The sequence below is a fragment of the Callithrix jacchus genome, chromosome X (assembly GCF_049354715.1).
Source record: "Callithrix jacchus isolate 240 chromosome X, calJac240_pri, whole genome shotgun sequence".
NCBI classification, from domain to species: Eukaryota; Metazoa; Chordata; class Mammalia; order Primates; family Cebidae; genus Callithrix; species Callithrix jacchus.
In genome coordinates, this window is record NC_133524.1 from 69,714,095 (window position 1) to 69,729,878 (window position 15,784).

Sequence of the window (15,784 nt, forward strand, 5' to 3'; positions counted from 1 at the left end):
TCTCTAACATCACAGTTTCTTTACCTTTTCAACAATAGTGATGTCCACCTACACTCAACTTTATTTCTAGTCACTTAGGGTCCTGATAAAGAAGTACTTGGAACTGCTCTTCTTCGAAGACCCTGAACTCTGAACTACTTTCTCCATCTGCAATTTTCTGTCTTTCCAACTCCTATTGCATTTGCTCTTTATTCTTACTATAACTCCTATTCCCTAGTTTTTTTCCCCCTATTTTCAAAGTACACTATCCTATACATATTTTTTCTTTTGAGACAGGGTCTCAGTCTCTCACCCAAGCTGGGGTGCAGTGGCATGATCATGGTTCACTACAGCTCTGACCTCCTATGTTCAAGCAATCCTCCCACCTCAGCCTTCCAAATTGCTGAGACTATAGGCCACCATACCCAGCTAAGTAAAAAAATTTTTTTGTACACATGGTTCTCACTTTGTTGCCCGGGCTGGTCTCAAACTCCTGGGCTCAAGCAATCTCCCACCTTGGCCTTCTGAAGTGCTGGGATTACAGGTATGAGCCATCACATGCCCAGCTCAGCCTATCTTTTGACTTCACTTGCTTCATTACTCATTCTGGAGAATATGATTAGTCATTTTGAAAACTTACTTTAGCACCCCAGTTCCCTCACACCTTTGCCATTTTTGCCTTGTCAATCTTTAAGCCCTTGGATGATCCACACCATCAGAGCTTTCTCTCTGTTCTGCTGGAGAAAGCTGAGAAATCAAGTGAATTGTTTCCATTAGTGTTTATGCTTATAACTTTAATTCAACAAATTCTACAAACATTAATTGAGTGATTAATATGGGCCACACGCTCTCTATACTGTGGCCATTTTTCACTTTACCTCCAGTTGATGAAGAATTACATTTCTTATAGCAGCTAGCCTAATTTTTGAAAAATACAAACATAATGAGAGGACATTCTTGATATAAAAAATTAAACATGGCTGGGCACAGTGGTTCATGCCTATAATCCCAGCACTTTGGGAACCAAGGCAGGCAGATCACTTGAGGTCAGGAGTTTGATTCCAGCCTGGCCAATATAGTGAAACCCCATCTCTACTAAAAACACAAAAATTAGCTGGATGTGGTGGCAGATGCCTGTAATTCCAGCTGAGGAAGGAGAATCGCATGGACCTGAGAGGCAGAGCTTGCAGTGAGCTGAGATCATGCTACTGCACTCCAGCCTGGGTGACAGAGTGAGACACAGTCTCAAAAAAAATCAATCAATCAATTAATTAATTAAACATAAAGGTCTATCAAATAAAAGTGAAAAATCTCCCTATTTCCATCTCAATTTCCGCCCCAGAGGTAACTGCTGATTAATAGTTTGTTGTTTATCTTTCTGGATCAAACTTTTTCTGCCCCATACTGGACTGAACTGGTTGAAGCAATGTGTAATGAGTGCCTTCCTTTACCTCTTTTCTCTGCCTGAAAATGTCCTCCATCATATTTCTTCTCCCCTTTCAGCTTAATTTATCCCTCTAAGCACTAAACCCTCTTTTGTTGCTTTAAGGGTCATGTATCACCAATGGGCTCTTTTCTTACATCTTCAGTCCCTGACTTCCTGCTGATTCAGTTCCTGTAGGTTACAAATTACAAGTTGCCCATCCATCCCTCCCCTTCTCAGCATTGCCCAACTTATCCACGTACTGGCCACCTACCTATACATACTTCTTGCAATCCAGAATCTGATGTTACTGCTCTCCTGAAATAGCTCTCTTAAAGGTAAAGAGATCTCTGGATTACCATATCCAAATGCATTTTTCTCTGTTATCTTTTTCAAACTTCTTAGAAGCAACTGACAGTTGATTCTACTAAAACATCTGCAGCTGGTCATCAGTGGCTACAGTTCCAGTAAAAAAAAATATTATAAATGTAATTTTAAAACAACTTTATTCATCTTCATATACAATTTCCTCATTTAAAGTGTACAATTCAATAGCTTTTAGCATATTCAAAGAGTTGTGCATACAACATCACAATAAATTTTAGAATCTTTTCATTGTCCTCAAAAGAAACCCTGAACCCATTACCAGTTACTATCTATTCTTGCTCCAACCGCCATTCCTTGGCAACCACTAATATACTTTCTGTCCCTATGAATTTGTCTGATTTTGACCTTTCATATCAGTGGAATCATATAATGTTTTCTAACTGTCTTCAAGGTTCATTTGTGTTGTAGCATGAATCAGTACTTCATTCATTTTTAAGGTTGACTAATATCCAATTTCATGGATAGACTCCATTTTATCCATTTATCAGTTGATGTTATTTCCACTTTTTGGCTGATATTAATAATGCCACTATAGTATACACTGTGGCTGTATGTGTACAAGTTTTTGTGTAGACACATTTTTAATCCTCTTGGGGATATATACGTAGGGGTAGAATTGGTGGGTCATGTGGTAACTCTATGTTTAACCTTTTGAGGAACTGCTAGACTTTTCCACAGTGACCACACCATTTTACATCCCCATCAGCAATGTATGAAGGTTCCAATTTCTCCACATCTTCACCAACACTTGCTATTTTTTTGTTTTGTTTCATTTTAAATAAATTATAACCATCCTAGTGGGTGTGAAGTAATATCTTACTGTGGTTTTGATTTGCATTTTTCTAATTGATAGTGTCCTTTGCAGCACAAAATTTTAAATTTTGACAGAATTCAATTTATCTATTTCTTCTTTTATTGCTTATGTTTTTGGTGTCATATCCAAGAGACCACTTCCTATTCCAACATCATGAAAATTTACATCTGTTTTCACCTAAGAGTTTTATAATTTTAGCACTTAAAGTCTTTAATCTATTTTAAATTAATTTTTATATATGGTGTGAGGTAAAGGTTCAACTTCTTTTGTATATAGAAACATCTAGTTGTCCTATCATCATTTATTGAAAAGACTGTCCTCTCCCCTACTGAATGGTCTTAGCCCCTTTGTGTAAAATCAATTTACTATAAATATGGGGGTTTATTTCTGGACTCTGAACTCTGTTCCCTTAATCTATATCCTCATGTCAGCACAACGCAGCTTTGATTACTGCAGTTTTGTAGTAAGTTTTAAAGTTGAGAAGTTTGAGCTTTCTAATTTTGTCCAGATTGCTTTTGCTATTCTGGGCTGAATTTCTGGATACATTTTAGGATCAGATCAGTTTGTGAAGAGAAGTAAGCTGTGATTTACAGCTCCATTGACCATGCTAAACCTGTCATCTCACCTCTTCTATTCCCTATCTCTGTTAATGATATCCATCTTTTCAGTCACCCATGTTCAAAACTGAGGAATCTGAAAGGGTGACTTTTAGATTCCTGAAATCCAATCTCTCTCCTACTCCTTCCTCTCCACTCCCACTGCAGTACTCTAATCTAGCCCTTATGACCACCTTCATGGATTACACCAATAGCTTCCTAATCAGTTTCCCTGCCTCAAGTCTCTTCCCTCTCCAATCCTTCATACATACAACCAACAAATTAATTTTCCTTAGGGATATAGTTTCGATAAAGTTACTTCTTAACTCAAAAACCTTTAATGTCCCTCCATTGTCTTTAGAGAACACTTAATATTCTTAGGCTATGATCCAAAGTGCTTTGTAATCTGACAATGGCCTACTTTTTAAATCTTATTTTCCAATAACACCTTAACCCATATTATTCTATAGGCAAGCTGAACTCTACATTGTTAACCCGACTCACCTTGTGCAAGTATGCCTTTTGTCATGTACTTCCTTGTGCCTTAAAGTCACCTTTCTACATGTCTACATCATAGCCATTCTTTAAAGCCTAGCTCAAATTTTATCTTTCCATGAATGAGAATAATTATAATGATGACAACAGCTAACATTTATTGAGCAGTTTATTCAGAATAGTGCACTGTTCTATATATTTTACATGTATTAACGCATTTGACCCTTATAATTTCATAACATATTTTTAATCCTAATTTACAGATGGGGAAACTACCATACAGAGTGGTTAAGAAATCTGTACAAAATCATACAGCTATTAAGTGGCAGAGCTTGTTTTTGAACCCAGGCATCCAGGCACCAGAGTTTTTGCTCTAAACCACTACAATATATCTGCTTCCATGACTTACCGAGCTACTATGCATCAGATACTGTGTCAGCCACTTTACCCACATTATTTCAATATAACAGCAGACGCTGTTGCCAAACTTTACTGGGAAGGGTGTTAATCTTCCCAAGCAAGCTTTTGATCTTACAATTCCCTCATTCTAAAACCTTCAGTGTCTCCCAAAATGTTTACAGAATATGGTACAAATTTTCATAGCTAAGAATTCCAGCTCTTCCATGATGTGGTTCCCACCCACGTTTTCAATCTTCTTTGCAACTTCTCCCTCATGCACTTTACGGTCCAGCCAAACTAAAACCACTGCTATTATTTGTACATAGCTCAGCCTCTCCCAACTTTGATCTTGCTGTACCATGTGTGTAGAACATCCTTCCCTACAATCTCTGTATATTCAAACTTGACCCAGATTTTATAAACACACATATACATTCACACACTTTGTAAAGATAGAGTAATTAGCTACCCTTTAGAAACCGGATCAAATGTAACCTCCTCAATTACGCCTTTTTCTGAAATATTTTCTCTCTTTCAATACCCACAGCATTCTATCTCTCATGGTTCTTATAATTTTCCATGTTTTATTTATTCAAATGTGTATGAATATGAAAATCAATCTCTATTTATTTATCTAACATTTTAAAATTTCCACTAACTTCCTTGAAGGTAGAATCAATACTTTATACATAGTAGACATTCAATAAATAGTCATTAAATGAATAAATGAACGAAGTGCCACTCCAGATTGCTTTTGGGAAAGTTTCCCTAACCACTGTAACAGTAGTGTTTGTTACACTGCAAATCATTAATTTTTCCTTTTGTGAAAGTATAAAATCTCTTATCCAGAAAGGAGGGGGAGGACAGGCATCTCATTACACTACATTGGTAACTTCCCTATAAACACACAAGATATTTATTTAAAATGCAGTTTTCTTGATGAGAAACCTGATCCTTCAGTATTCACTAGTATAGTTTTCAGACAAGGTTATGCAAATGAGGAAGAGAAGCTGCAGCAGCTAGCTTCTACAGGCCTGGATTTGGGGCATCGGGTTTGTGCCTGAGGAGGATAAAAGCCAGGGTGGTGACATTAATGATGCTTTAGGATAAAAGAAAAGCCCAGGAACAAAAGTGTAGAGTTATTCTTTTTCTTTGATTCCATCAGAGTAGACCACAGCTTCTACTGTGTGCCTTTGAGATCTTTCACTGGTGCTTCTTTACCTCTAATACCAGGAACTGAACATGGTCTTTTTTTCTTAATTTACATAAGGAATATCCTAAAAGATTCACCTCAGGGCAATGGGATGCCAGAGCAATGGCATTATAGTCACCCTTAACTGATACTGGTGGTGGGGTCTGGTAACTCTAACTTGTCCTTCTAGCAAGGCCTCTGATGGGTTCATGCTTTCAGCAGGTTTAGTCTGCTGACTTTTTAGCTTGTGCACCAATCTAGACCAGCCTTGCAATCTTCATGCTTTCCAACAGACACTCTCAGCACCCTCTAGAGACTCCCTCAATACAGATTAAAGAAATGAGAAATTCAAAGTTGAAAAGCCAAGAAGAGTCGGATGCAGAGGGAGAGAAGAGAAAAATATTTGCTAATAATGCTTTGAATTCTCAATGTCAGCCTGAGAAGTTATTGCCAGTAGCAAAACCCCTTCCTAAGATATAAATTTTAAACCTATTTCATTTGATGGGATTGAGAGGCAGACTGTGTTAAGGACCCAAAGTGTTACTAGTCAGTCCCAAATGGGAGCTGCTCAACTTTTCATAGGTATGTTTTCTCTAAATTCTCTCAATTCTATCTGAGCTCAGGTACTGCTGACTCATTCTGCAACAACTCAACCTGCCAGGGGATGCAGCATATGGCAAATGCCTTAGTGACTTCTGAATATCTATTACAAATGGTTCAGGGATGCAGGGATTTGGGGGAGGGAGGCTGCCTTGCAGTGAGCATGATGTGTCATTTTGTTGGGGAATATGGGTGCCTCTTGGACATATTCAGACATTTAATTTTCTATAATTTTTTTTTTTGCTTTATCATCAAACAAGCTATACTGGTTCCATGAACTTCCAAAAACATGAAAGAAAAAAAACCCAAACCCATAAAATAAAAGACAAACCTTAAACCCCTAAAGCAACCAACCAACCAGCAAACAACCTCATATCCCTTTTGCTGGTTTTTTTTTTTTTTGGCTGTTTTAATTTTCGTGACATAGTTTCTTAACATTTTAAAGGCGCATCTTTTCTCTCATTGCTGAGTCCATTATATAGAAACATATATTCTAAGGGGTATCTCTTTCTAACACACCTTATAGTTGGTAATTCTACTCATCAATTATGTGTCACCTTGGCAACAAAAAGGGCTGTGTACTATTTTTAGCATATTATTACTTATCTCTCACTATACCTCTTAGAATTAAACCATTCTCATTCACACAAGCCAAAGTGAGTCATCCAGAATTAAAGTCATCCAGTGTTTGCATGATACCTTACCAGTGGCCTGAAGTGAATCGTCAGAGCTAGAATTAGAACACTAATTCTAATTTGAATCCAATGTTCTTGTTGCTAAATCCCAATGGTCTTTGGCTCTCTTCATTCTGAAAGGCCAGAGGCCCTAGCAAGCAGAGTGTATGTTATCTGGGCAGGGGGTATGGTGGGGAGAGAGGCAGGCTGGTTTGGAGAGCTAAGCTAAAAAACAAAAAATGGAAGAAGACCTAGAGAATATGAATCCTATAGCTATCTGTGCTATTTGATCTGGGGTAGGTCATTTGACTACTCTGTAACCACCAGGACTGCTCATAGCTCATAGTGTAGATTACATTCTGCTCTGTGTCACATCATTTGGACACGTCTTGTCTGTCCTCCTTTGCAACCCCTACAGCACTCAGTTAAGGGAGAATGCTGGATTTGGAGTCAGATAAGCTTGGATCCAGTGTTTGCATGGCAACCTGGACAAATCACTGCTCTGAACCTCAGTTTCCTTCTCTGTAAAACAATAATATTCTCTCCCTCACTGGGTTATTGTGAGGATTAAATGATATAACATTTGTGAAAGTCTTCTCCCAGCATCAGGCATATAGTAAGCACTCTGAAATGTTAAATGAATAAATGAATGGCCTCCAGTCAGGCTCTTCGAGTGCTATGTTAATTCTTTCAGCCCACTAGGATACTGGTGAGTTCAGCGCAGCACACCAGAGCAGTGACTTCCTGAATAGTATTCTAATGGTCCCCAAAGGCAGAGAGAAATTTCATCGTGTCACTGCCCAGTTATACCTATTCTGGGAATACAGTAATTCATTTTCCAGTGCTGCCAATCTATTTCCTTTCACCAAACACAAAATTCACTTTAAGAAGGGACAGAAACACAAGTGTCTTTCTGTTATATAGAGGTTGGAAGAATATATTATTAAAATTGAAGCCGACTTCTCTGATTTCTTAGGTAAAAAATCAGATTGGAAGCCAAACAGCTATTTGGCCTTTGCAGACCCTGGATAGTGATGCCCTTGGGGGAAAGGAGAGCACTGGAGTCATTCCAAACTATAGTTACAACATTTGTGTGTATATTTACTGCTTGTGCTTATGTTCTCTGCACTCTCTAAGCCTTGAAGAATTCACAATTTACCTAGAGCACAGTTTAATACATACAGGTGGAAATACAGGCCTATATCTCTGTTTCTCATTTCCTAATCATATTTTTTACCCTCGCTATTTAACTGATACCTCTTCTTTTTCAATTCAATAGCTTGCTTTTCCAACTTAGGTGAACAATAGTGATTTGTTAACAATAAACATGCCCCCAGCCCTTCCCTCACTCTTCTTTACCCCTGAGGGCCTCCCTAAGATTCAAAGCCGATATCCTGCCATATAGTTAGCACCTGGTGCAGCTCATCAAAATATAATATCCTTTCCCAGATGATTGGAAATCTCTGCAATGCCGTCATACAATGAGGTGTGCAAGAAAGAGTTTGGGGATTGATTTTCATCATTAACTTGATATTGCATGGTTTTTGTGGGACTTAAAAAGAAATGCATTTTATTACTTTTAAGTACTACACATAGAATAACTCCAACTCATTATATTTTAACAGTTATTTTTCTGGGGCAGGATGTATGTTAAACATGCCTATGTCAGAGTGTCTGGTGGATCATTTAGGATCAGTGTCCTGTTGCTTGATGAAATCCAGATCATGTCAATGAAATCCAGATGGGGAAACTGGATCTCGGGCAATGGCTGCCAGATCCTCTCCATATGAAATCTCTCTAGTCTGTATGCAAATTCAAAACTCCATATCCTGGAAATCCCAAACCAATCAAGTGGCGCTCCGCTTCTTAGTTACTGGACTAAACACAGGGAAGCGATTCATTCTTCCCTGAGGAAATAAGCATTTCTTACATATATCTATCTTGGCACAAAAAGGGCTAGCTAAGCAAATTAATAGTGTAAACAGGGCTGCACTGGGGAATGTTTGTCCTACTTAGGAGAATAAACTTTTTATGCACTTTGTGCATATCCACTTACATACAAATAATTGATATGCTAATTACAAATGATTCTTAAAGCCCCTTCCCTGAGATGCTATACGATGCTGTTAGTCTAGTTTGAATTACTAGCATGTCCAGTGCTTGAAAGTAATAAAAATGCATTTAAAAATATCCCATGATTCAGACTGGCTTTCCTCTAATTAGGCTGAGTTAGTGAGGCTTGCCTGTATTTAAATAGGATAGATACTTTTCCACTTCACCCCTAACATATTTAAGATGGTCTCCCTCCCCTCTCTATTCCCTCATCCCTCTCTACACCGAGCTGGCACACTGAAACCCCTTAGCTTCCGGGTCCCTATGAATCAGCACTTGTATCACCTCTAGGCAAACACATTGCTTTTAGCCCCTGGCACATACACATGTGCCCTTTTGGTTGTTAACTTGTTAGCTGGTTATTTGATATAGCTTTTTTTTGAGGAGTTCTTTCGTTTATTCCTTCTCACTGTCACCCAGGCTGGAGTGCAGTGGTGTGATCTCAGCTCACTATAACCTCTGCCTTCCGGGTTCAAGTGATTCAATCTGCCTCAGCCTCCCCAGTAGCTGGAACTACAGGCATGCACCACCACGCCCAGTTAAGTTTTGTATTTTTAGTAGAGATGGGGTTTCAGCATGTTGGCCAGGCTGGTCTTGAACTCCTGATCTCAAGTGATCCCCCTGTGTCAGCCTCCCAAAGTGCTGGGATTACAGGCATGAGCCGCCATGTCCTGCCCTTTAGTTCTTCTTTAAGTACCAATGGACATGACTCTTTCCTGGTAGTACGATGGGTTAACAGTGCACACAGAGCAAAGTCCAGCCAAACGTAACATCAGGCTTTTTCATCAGGTGCTGGATACTATGTTTAACTAAGTCTCTGGACAGTCCTTGTCAACACATTACAACAAGGCAGCTCATCAGTCCTGGCAGCTTCTAGGTGTAAAGCAACGTCAGGCCCAGTCATTCAAAGCCATAACATGTTGAAGCAAAACCTAAGCAGTAGTTTTTCTAAGATACACTGAAGGGACAGAGCAGTGACTAAAGAATATGGGAGAGAGAGTATTAGGGCAGAGGTTGGGGGGGGTGGTGCATGGTGGAGAGCAGCTGAGAGGAATAATGTGAATTTTGATGTCAGAATATCCTATGAGTCCAGATTATAGTCAAATCTGGGGTTCTTTTCAGGGCAGAGCTATGTTAAATGGTATACTTTTCAAGATTTCCATTTAGGAGCAAGGTCTTCCTGTTTCTGGAGAGTTTCAGAACATGTTTTAGCATCAGAATTTATTCAACTGCTGCCAAACTCAGGTCACTTGCTCCAGGGGGAAGGGATCAGTCCGCACTAAGAAGAGAGCAGAGAAGAGGCACATCAGAGAAACAGCACAAACCTACAGAATTCCAGAAGACTGTTTTCCTTGATACAAATGAAGCAATATACCTATGAAGACTTGTTTGCTCAGGGTGGGAGGGACTGTCACGATCGTAGGGCTACTTGGTGCAGTTTGGCAAACAGTCATAAAGGACATGAGTTGAGAGGGGAAGGAGAATATAAGAACTGTTCCTCTAACCACCTGGATTTAGAGCTGTAAGGATTGAGTGAGGGAAAACACCAGTTCACCACTGCAACCCTAAACAAATCCTGAGGACAGGCAGGATGAGCTCGCTGACTAAGGTTTCAGGATAACTCAGATAGTGAAACACAGTATCCCCCTCCTCCAAATTATCCTACATTCTAACACACTTAATGCCTCATGAATTTAATATTTTAAAAGACACATCAAACTAGGAAGAATAAATGAATAGCTCACTTTGGCCTCATTTCCACCTGTGGCTAACATTAAAAGTAAAGTTAGTGTCTGAGTCATCCATTTTCCAGAAACAACAGGTAATTTTACATCTGGCATACATTGGAGAGCAGGATAAGTTTATTAAATAGAACAAAAGATTTAACACAAATACCTTACTTATAGAGGGCTGAGTTCAAAGTGCAAGGCTTATAGAATGAATTAGCAGCTTCTGTTACCTTAATCATTGGACAAAAGTGAGCTAGTGATTATCAAGGTAGTATAGCTGTGACCCAAGTAAGGAGAGAGAGAATAAGTTTGTAAAGAATTTTTTTGTCAGTTCTCAGACTGTAATGATATGGGGATTGTATTAGCCTACTGCTGTAAAGTCAAGAGACAACAGACGCTGGAGAGGATGTGGAGAAATAGGAATGCTTTTACACTGTTAGTGGGAGTGTAAATTAGTTCAACCATTGTGGAAGATAGTATGACGATTCCTTAAGGACCTAGAAATAGAAATTCCATTTGACCCAGTAATTCCATTACTGGATATATGCCCAAAGGAATAGAAATCATTCTACTATAAAGACATACGAACACGTATGTTTATTGCAGCACTATTTACAATAGCAAAGACTTGGAACCAACCCAAATGCCCACCAATGATAGACTGGATAAAGAAAATGTGGCACATATACACCATGGAATACTATGCAGCCATAAAAATGAATGAGTTCATGTCCTTTGCAAGGACACAGATGAAGCTGGAAGCCGTTATTCTCAGTAAACTGACACAGGAACAGAAAACCAAACACTGCATGTTCTCACTAATAATTGAGAGTTGGACAATGAGAACACATGGACACAGGGAGGGGAATATCACACACTGGGGCTTGTCAGGAGGTGGTGGCAAGGGGAGGAAGAGCATTAGGACATATGCCTAATGCATGCGGGGCTTAAAACATAGATGACAGGTTGATAGGTGCAGCAAACCATCATGACACATGTATACCTATGTAACAAACCAGCATGTTCTGCACATGTATCCCAGAACTTAAAGTTAAAAAAAAAAAAAAGAACTGCCTGAGACTAGGTAGTTTATAAAGAAAAGAGGTTTAATTGAACCACAGTTCTGCTGGGCTGGGGAAGCCTCAGGAAACTTACAATCATGGCAGAAGGGAAAGCAAAGATGTCTTTCTTCACATCTTTACATGGTGAGAGGAAGAAGTGCAGAGTGAAGTGGGGAAGCCCCTTATCAAACCATCAGATCTCGTGAGAACTCACTATCATGAGAACAGCATGGGGGAATTGCCCCTGTGATCTAATCACCTCCCATGAGGTCTCTTCCTCAACACATGGGGATTACAATTGGGATTACAATTCAAGATGAGATTTGGGTAGGGACACAGAGCTAGACCACATCAGGGATGAAGATGGAAGGCTACATAATTATTTGTTCTCAAGTGCAAATTTCTAGAGAGTTCATCACTTCTCATCAAGTGGAAGAGAATTTTTAAAAAATTTGTATTTCTTAAAATATTTATTTATGAATATGTGTATATGTGCATTGCTTTTTGCCACACCACCAGGCCTAAAGGAGTAAATTACACTTGTTAGGCTCTCTTTCACTGAAGATCTACCTGCTTCTTTTTTTTTCTTGAGACAGAGTCTCACTCTGTTTGTACAGGCTAGATTGTGGTGGCACAATTTCAGCTCACTGGAACCTCCATCTCCCAGGTTCAAGTGATTATCCTGCCTCAGCCTCCTGAGTAGCTGGGATTATAGGTGCGCACCACCACACCTGGCTAAGTTTTGTATTTTTAGTAGAGATGGGGTTTTACTATATTGGCCAGGTTGGCCTTAAACTCCTGGCCTCAAGCAATCTGCCCACCTCGGCCTCCCAAAGTGCTGGGATTACAGGTGTGGGCCACTGGCGTGCAGCTCTACCTGCTTCTAAAATTGAATGATAGGCAACCTGGAGTCCCAAGTGGAAGATAAATTCTAGATGACTTATCATTATAATAAAGGTAAAACCTATCATCATTAAAACATCTCTTCTTTAAATACTAACATTAAAAGTAAATAGTGAAAGGAAACATTTCCCTTAAATGCCCTTTAGTGATGTCCCTTGATTCTCATTTTATTGAATTGATATTGGTTGAACAGCTTAGCATGGATGAAGAATCTCTACCCTTTATGCAGATATGGCCTTCCATGAGGACCCAGAGGTGGTATAGATTTTGCCTATAATTTAAAAATGCATGATGTTAAAAATGTTTAGCTATACTCATCTAAAGCAACCACATAAAAAGATGTAATTCCATGAGAAGACCTCTATAAAATGACATGGGACACTATTTACTTTCTAAAGAAGGAAGTCAGGATTTTCTCCATTGAAAATGAAGGAAGGGGGTGGATCCCAAGATGGCTGAATGAGAGGCAGCTCCAGAAAGCAACTTCCAGCGAGAGACATGCAGAAACCAAGTGATTTCCACAATTCCAAATAAGGTACCAGGTTCATTTTGTGAGTCTGGTTAGACAGTGGGTATAAACCAAATAGGACAAGTTGAGGCAAGGTGGGGCAGTGCTCCACCCAAGAGGTGTGTGCAACCAATCAGAGGACTGGGGAATCTCCCCCTCTGGGGCTTCAGTTTGGAGACAGCACTGCACCCAAGCCCTCTACAACCCACAGAACAGGAGATCTTCACCAGGCTGAAGAGCCTCAGAGAGCTGCCTGAACAGGGCAGAACAGAAACTTCGCTGGCACCAGGGCTGTCAGCATAGATCTAGGTAGAAGCCCTGGCTGACACAAAAGACAGAAAGCCGACTGGATGGATCTAACATCCCCCCAGAGGGAAGGGGAACTAAAAACAGGGAAACAGGTCATACAGCAGGATGGGTCCCCCCCACCCACCCCAAAAAGCCCAGCAGACTGAAAAACATACTCACACCAGAGTTTCGCACCTAGAGAGTGACCGGGAACAATCTAGCTCAGCAGGGGGAGGGGCAGCCACCATTGCAGAAGTCGGCCTAACTTTCCTGAATAAATAAAAGACTCAGCAGCTCCACTGAACCCCTGACAGCACAGCAGCACCTCTGCAGGCACACAAAGGAAAGGCTGCCTCCCCAAGAAGCTACCTTAGATCAAAACTATATAAATCCAACAAGATGGGAAGAAACCAGCACAAGAAGATTGAAACCATCAAAAACCAGAATGCCTCTCCCCCACCACGAGACCACAACTCCTCATGAGCAAGGGAACAAAGCTGGATGGAGAACAAGTTTGATGAATTAACAGAAGCAGGTTTCAGAAGGTGGATAATAACAAACTTCTCCGAGTTAAAGGAACATGTTTTAACCCAATGCAAAGAAACAAAAAACCTTGAATAAAGGTTAGATGAAATGCTAACTAGAATAACCAGCTTAGTGAAGAACATAAACGACTTGATGAAGCTGAAGAACACAGCACAAGAACTTTGTGAAGCATATGTATGTTTCAATAGCCAAATAGATCAAGCAGAAGAAAAGGATATCAGAGATTGAAGATCAACTCAATGAAACAAATGAGAAGGCAAGAAAAGAGAATAAAGAGTGAAAAAAAATGAACAAAGCCTTCAAAAAATATGGGATTTTGTGAAAAGACCTAATCTATGCTTGATTGGTGTACCAGAAGATGACGGGGAGAATGAATCCAAGCTGGAAAACACTCTTCAGGATATTATCCAGGAAAACTTCCCCAACCTTGCAAGGCAGGCCAACATTTAAATACAGGACATATAGACAACACCACAACGATACTCCTCTAGAAGAGCAACCCCAAGGCACATAATCGTCAGAATCACTAGGGATGAAATGAAGGAAAAAATACTAAAGGCAGCCAGAGAGAAACGTTGGGTCACTCACAAAGGGAAGCACATCAGACTCACAGTGGATCTCTCAGCAGAAACCCTAAACGTCAGAAGAGAGTGGGGGCCAATATTCAATATCCTTAAAGAAAAGAACTTTCAACCTAGAATTTCACACCCAGCCAAACTAAGCTTCATAAGCAAAGGAGAAATAAAATCCTTTATGGACAAGCAATTGCTAAGAGATTTTGTCACTACCAGACCAGCCCTACAGGAGCTCCTGAGGGAAGCACTAAACACAGAAATGAAAAACCAGTACCAGCCATTGCAAAAAAGAATCACATGATAAAGACCAATGATGCAATGAAGATATTATGCCAACCAAAGGGCAAAACCACCAACCAGTAATAAAATGGCAGGATCAAATTCACACATAACAATATTAACCCTAAATATAAATGGACTAAATGCCCCAATCAAAACACACAGACTGGCAAATTGGATAAAAAGCCAAGAACCATCAGTGTGCTGTATTCAGGAGACCCATCTCATGTGCAAAGACACACATAGACTCAAAATAAAGGAATGGAAGAAGATTTACCAAGCAAACGGAGCATAAAAAAGCAGGGGTGGCAATACCAGTGTCTGATAAAATGGACTTTAAACCAACAAAGATCAAAAGAAACAAAGAAGGGCATTACATAATGGTAAAATGATCAATACAACAAGAAGAACTAACTATCCTAAATATATATGCACCCAACACAGAAGCACCCAGATACATAAAGCGAGTCCTTAATGACCTACAAAGAGACTTAGACTCCCACACAATAATAGCGGGAGACTTTAACACTCCACTGTCAATATTAGACAGATCAACGAGACAGAAAATGAACAAGGGAATCCAGGACTTGACCAAAGATCTGGACCAAGCAAACTTAATAGACATTTACAGAACCCTCAACCCCAAATCCACAGAATATACATTTTTCTCAGCACCACATCACACTTATTCTAAAATCAACCACATAATTAGAAGTAAATCACTCCTCAGCAAATACAAAAGAATGGAAATCATAGCAGTCTCTCAGACCACAGTGCAATCAAATTAGAACTCAGGATTAAGAAACAAACTCAAAACCGCACAACTTCATGGAAAATGAACAACTGGCTCCTGAATGTTGACCAGATAAACAATGAAATGAAGGCAGAAATAAAGATGTTCTTCAAAACTAACCAGAACAAATACACAAAATGCCAGAATCTCTGGGACACATTTAAAGCAGTGTCAAGAGGGAAATTCACAGCAATAAATGTACACATGAGCAGCAAGGAAAGAATTGACACCCTATCATCAAAATTGACACCCTATCATCAAAATTGACACTCTATCATCAAAATTGAAAGACTTAGAGGAGCAAGATAAAAAACATTCAAAAGCAAGCAGAAGACGAAATAACTAAGATCAGAGCAGAACTGAAGGGGAAAGAGAGACACAAAAAAACCTTCAAAAAATCAACAAATTGGAGGGGACTCAAGATGGTGCA

General features: G+C 39.6%; 1 protein-coding gene across 27 annotated transcripts in view; it reads right to left on the bottom strand.

Annotated features, from left to right (window-relative positions):
• HDAC8 (histone deacetylase 8) overlaps positions 1 to 15,784 on the bottom strand; it is a 272,200-nt gene that overhangs the window by 151,598 nt on the left and 104,818 nt on the right. The window contains exon 8 of one of the 27 annotated variants that reach the window (XM_078362975.1): positions 3,846 to 9,950. The exons of the other annotated variants lie outside the window; for them this stretch is intronic. Within the exon in view, the coding sequence (XP_078219101.1) occupies positions 9,941 to 9,950 (10 nt within the window). The 3' untranslated portion in view covers positions 3,846 to 9,940. Of the gene's footprint in view, positions 1 to 3,845; positions 9,951 to 15,784 lie in introns of those variants that run through there. 27 annotated transcript variants of the gene reach the window in all.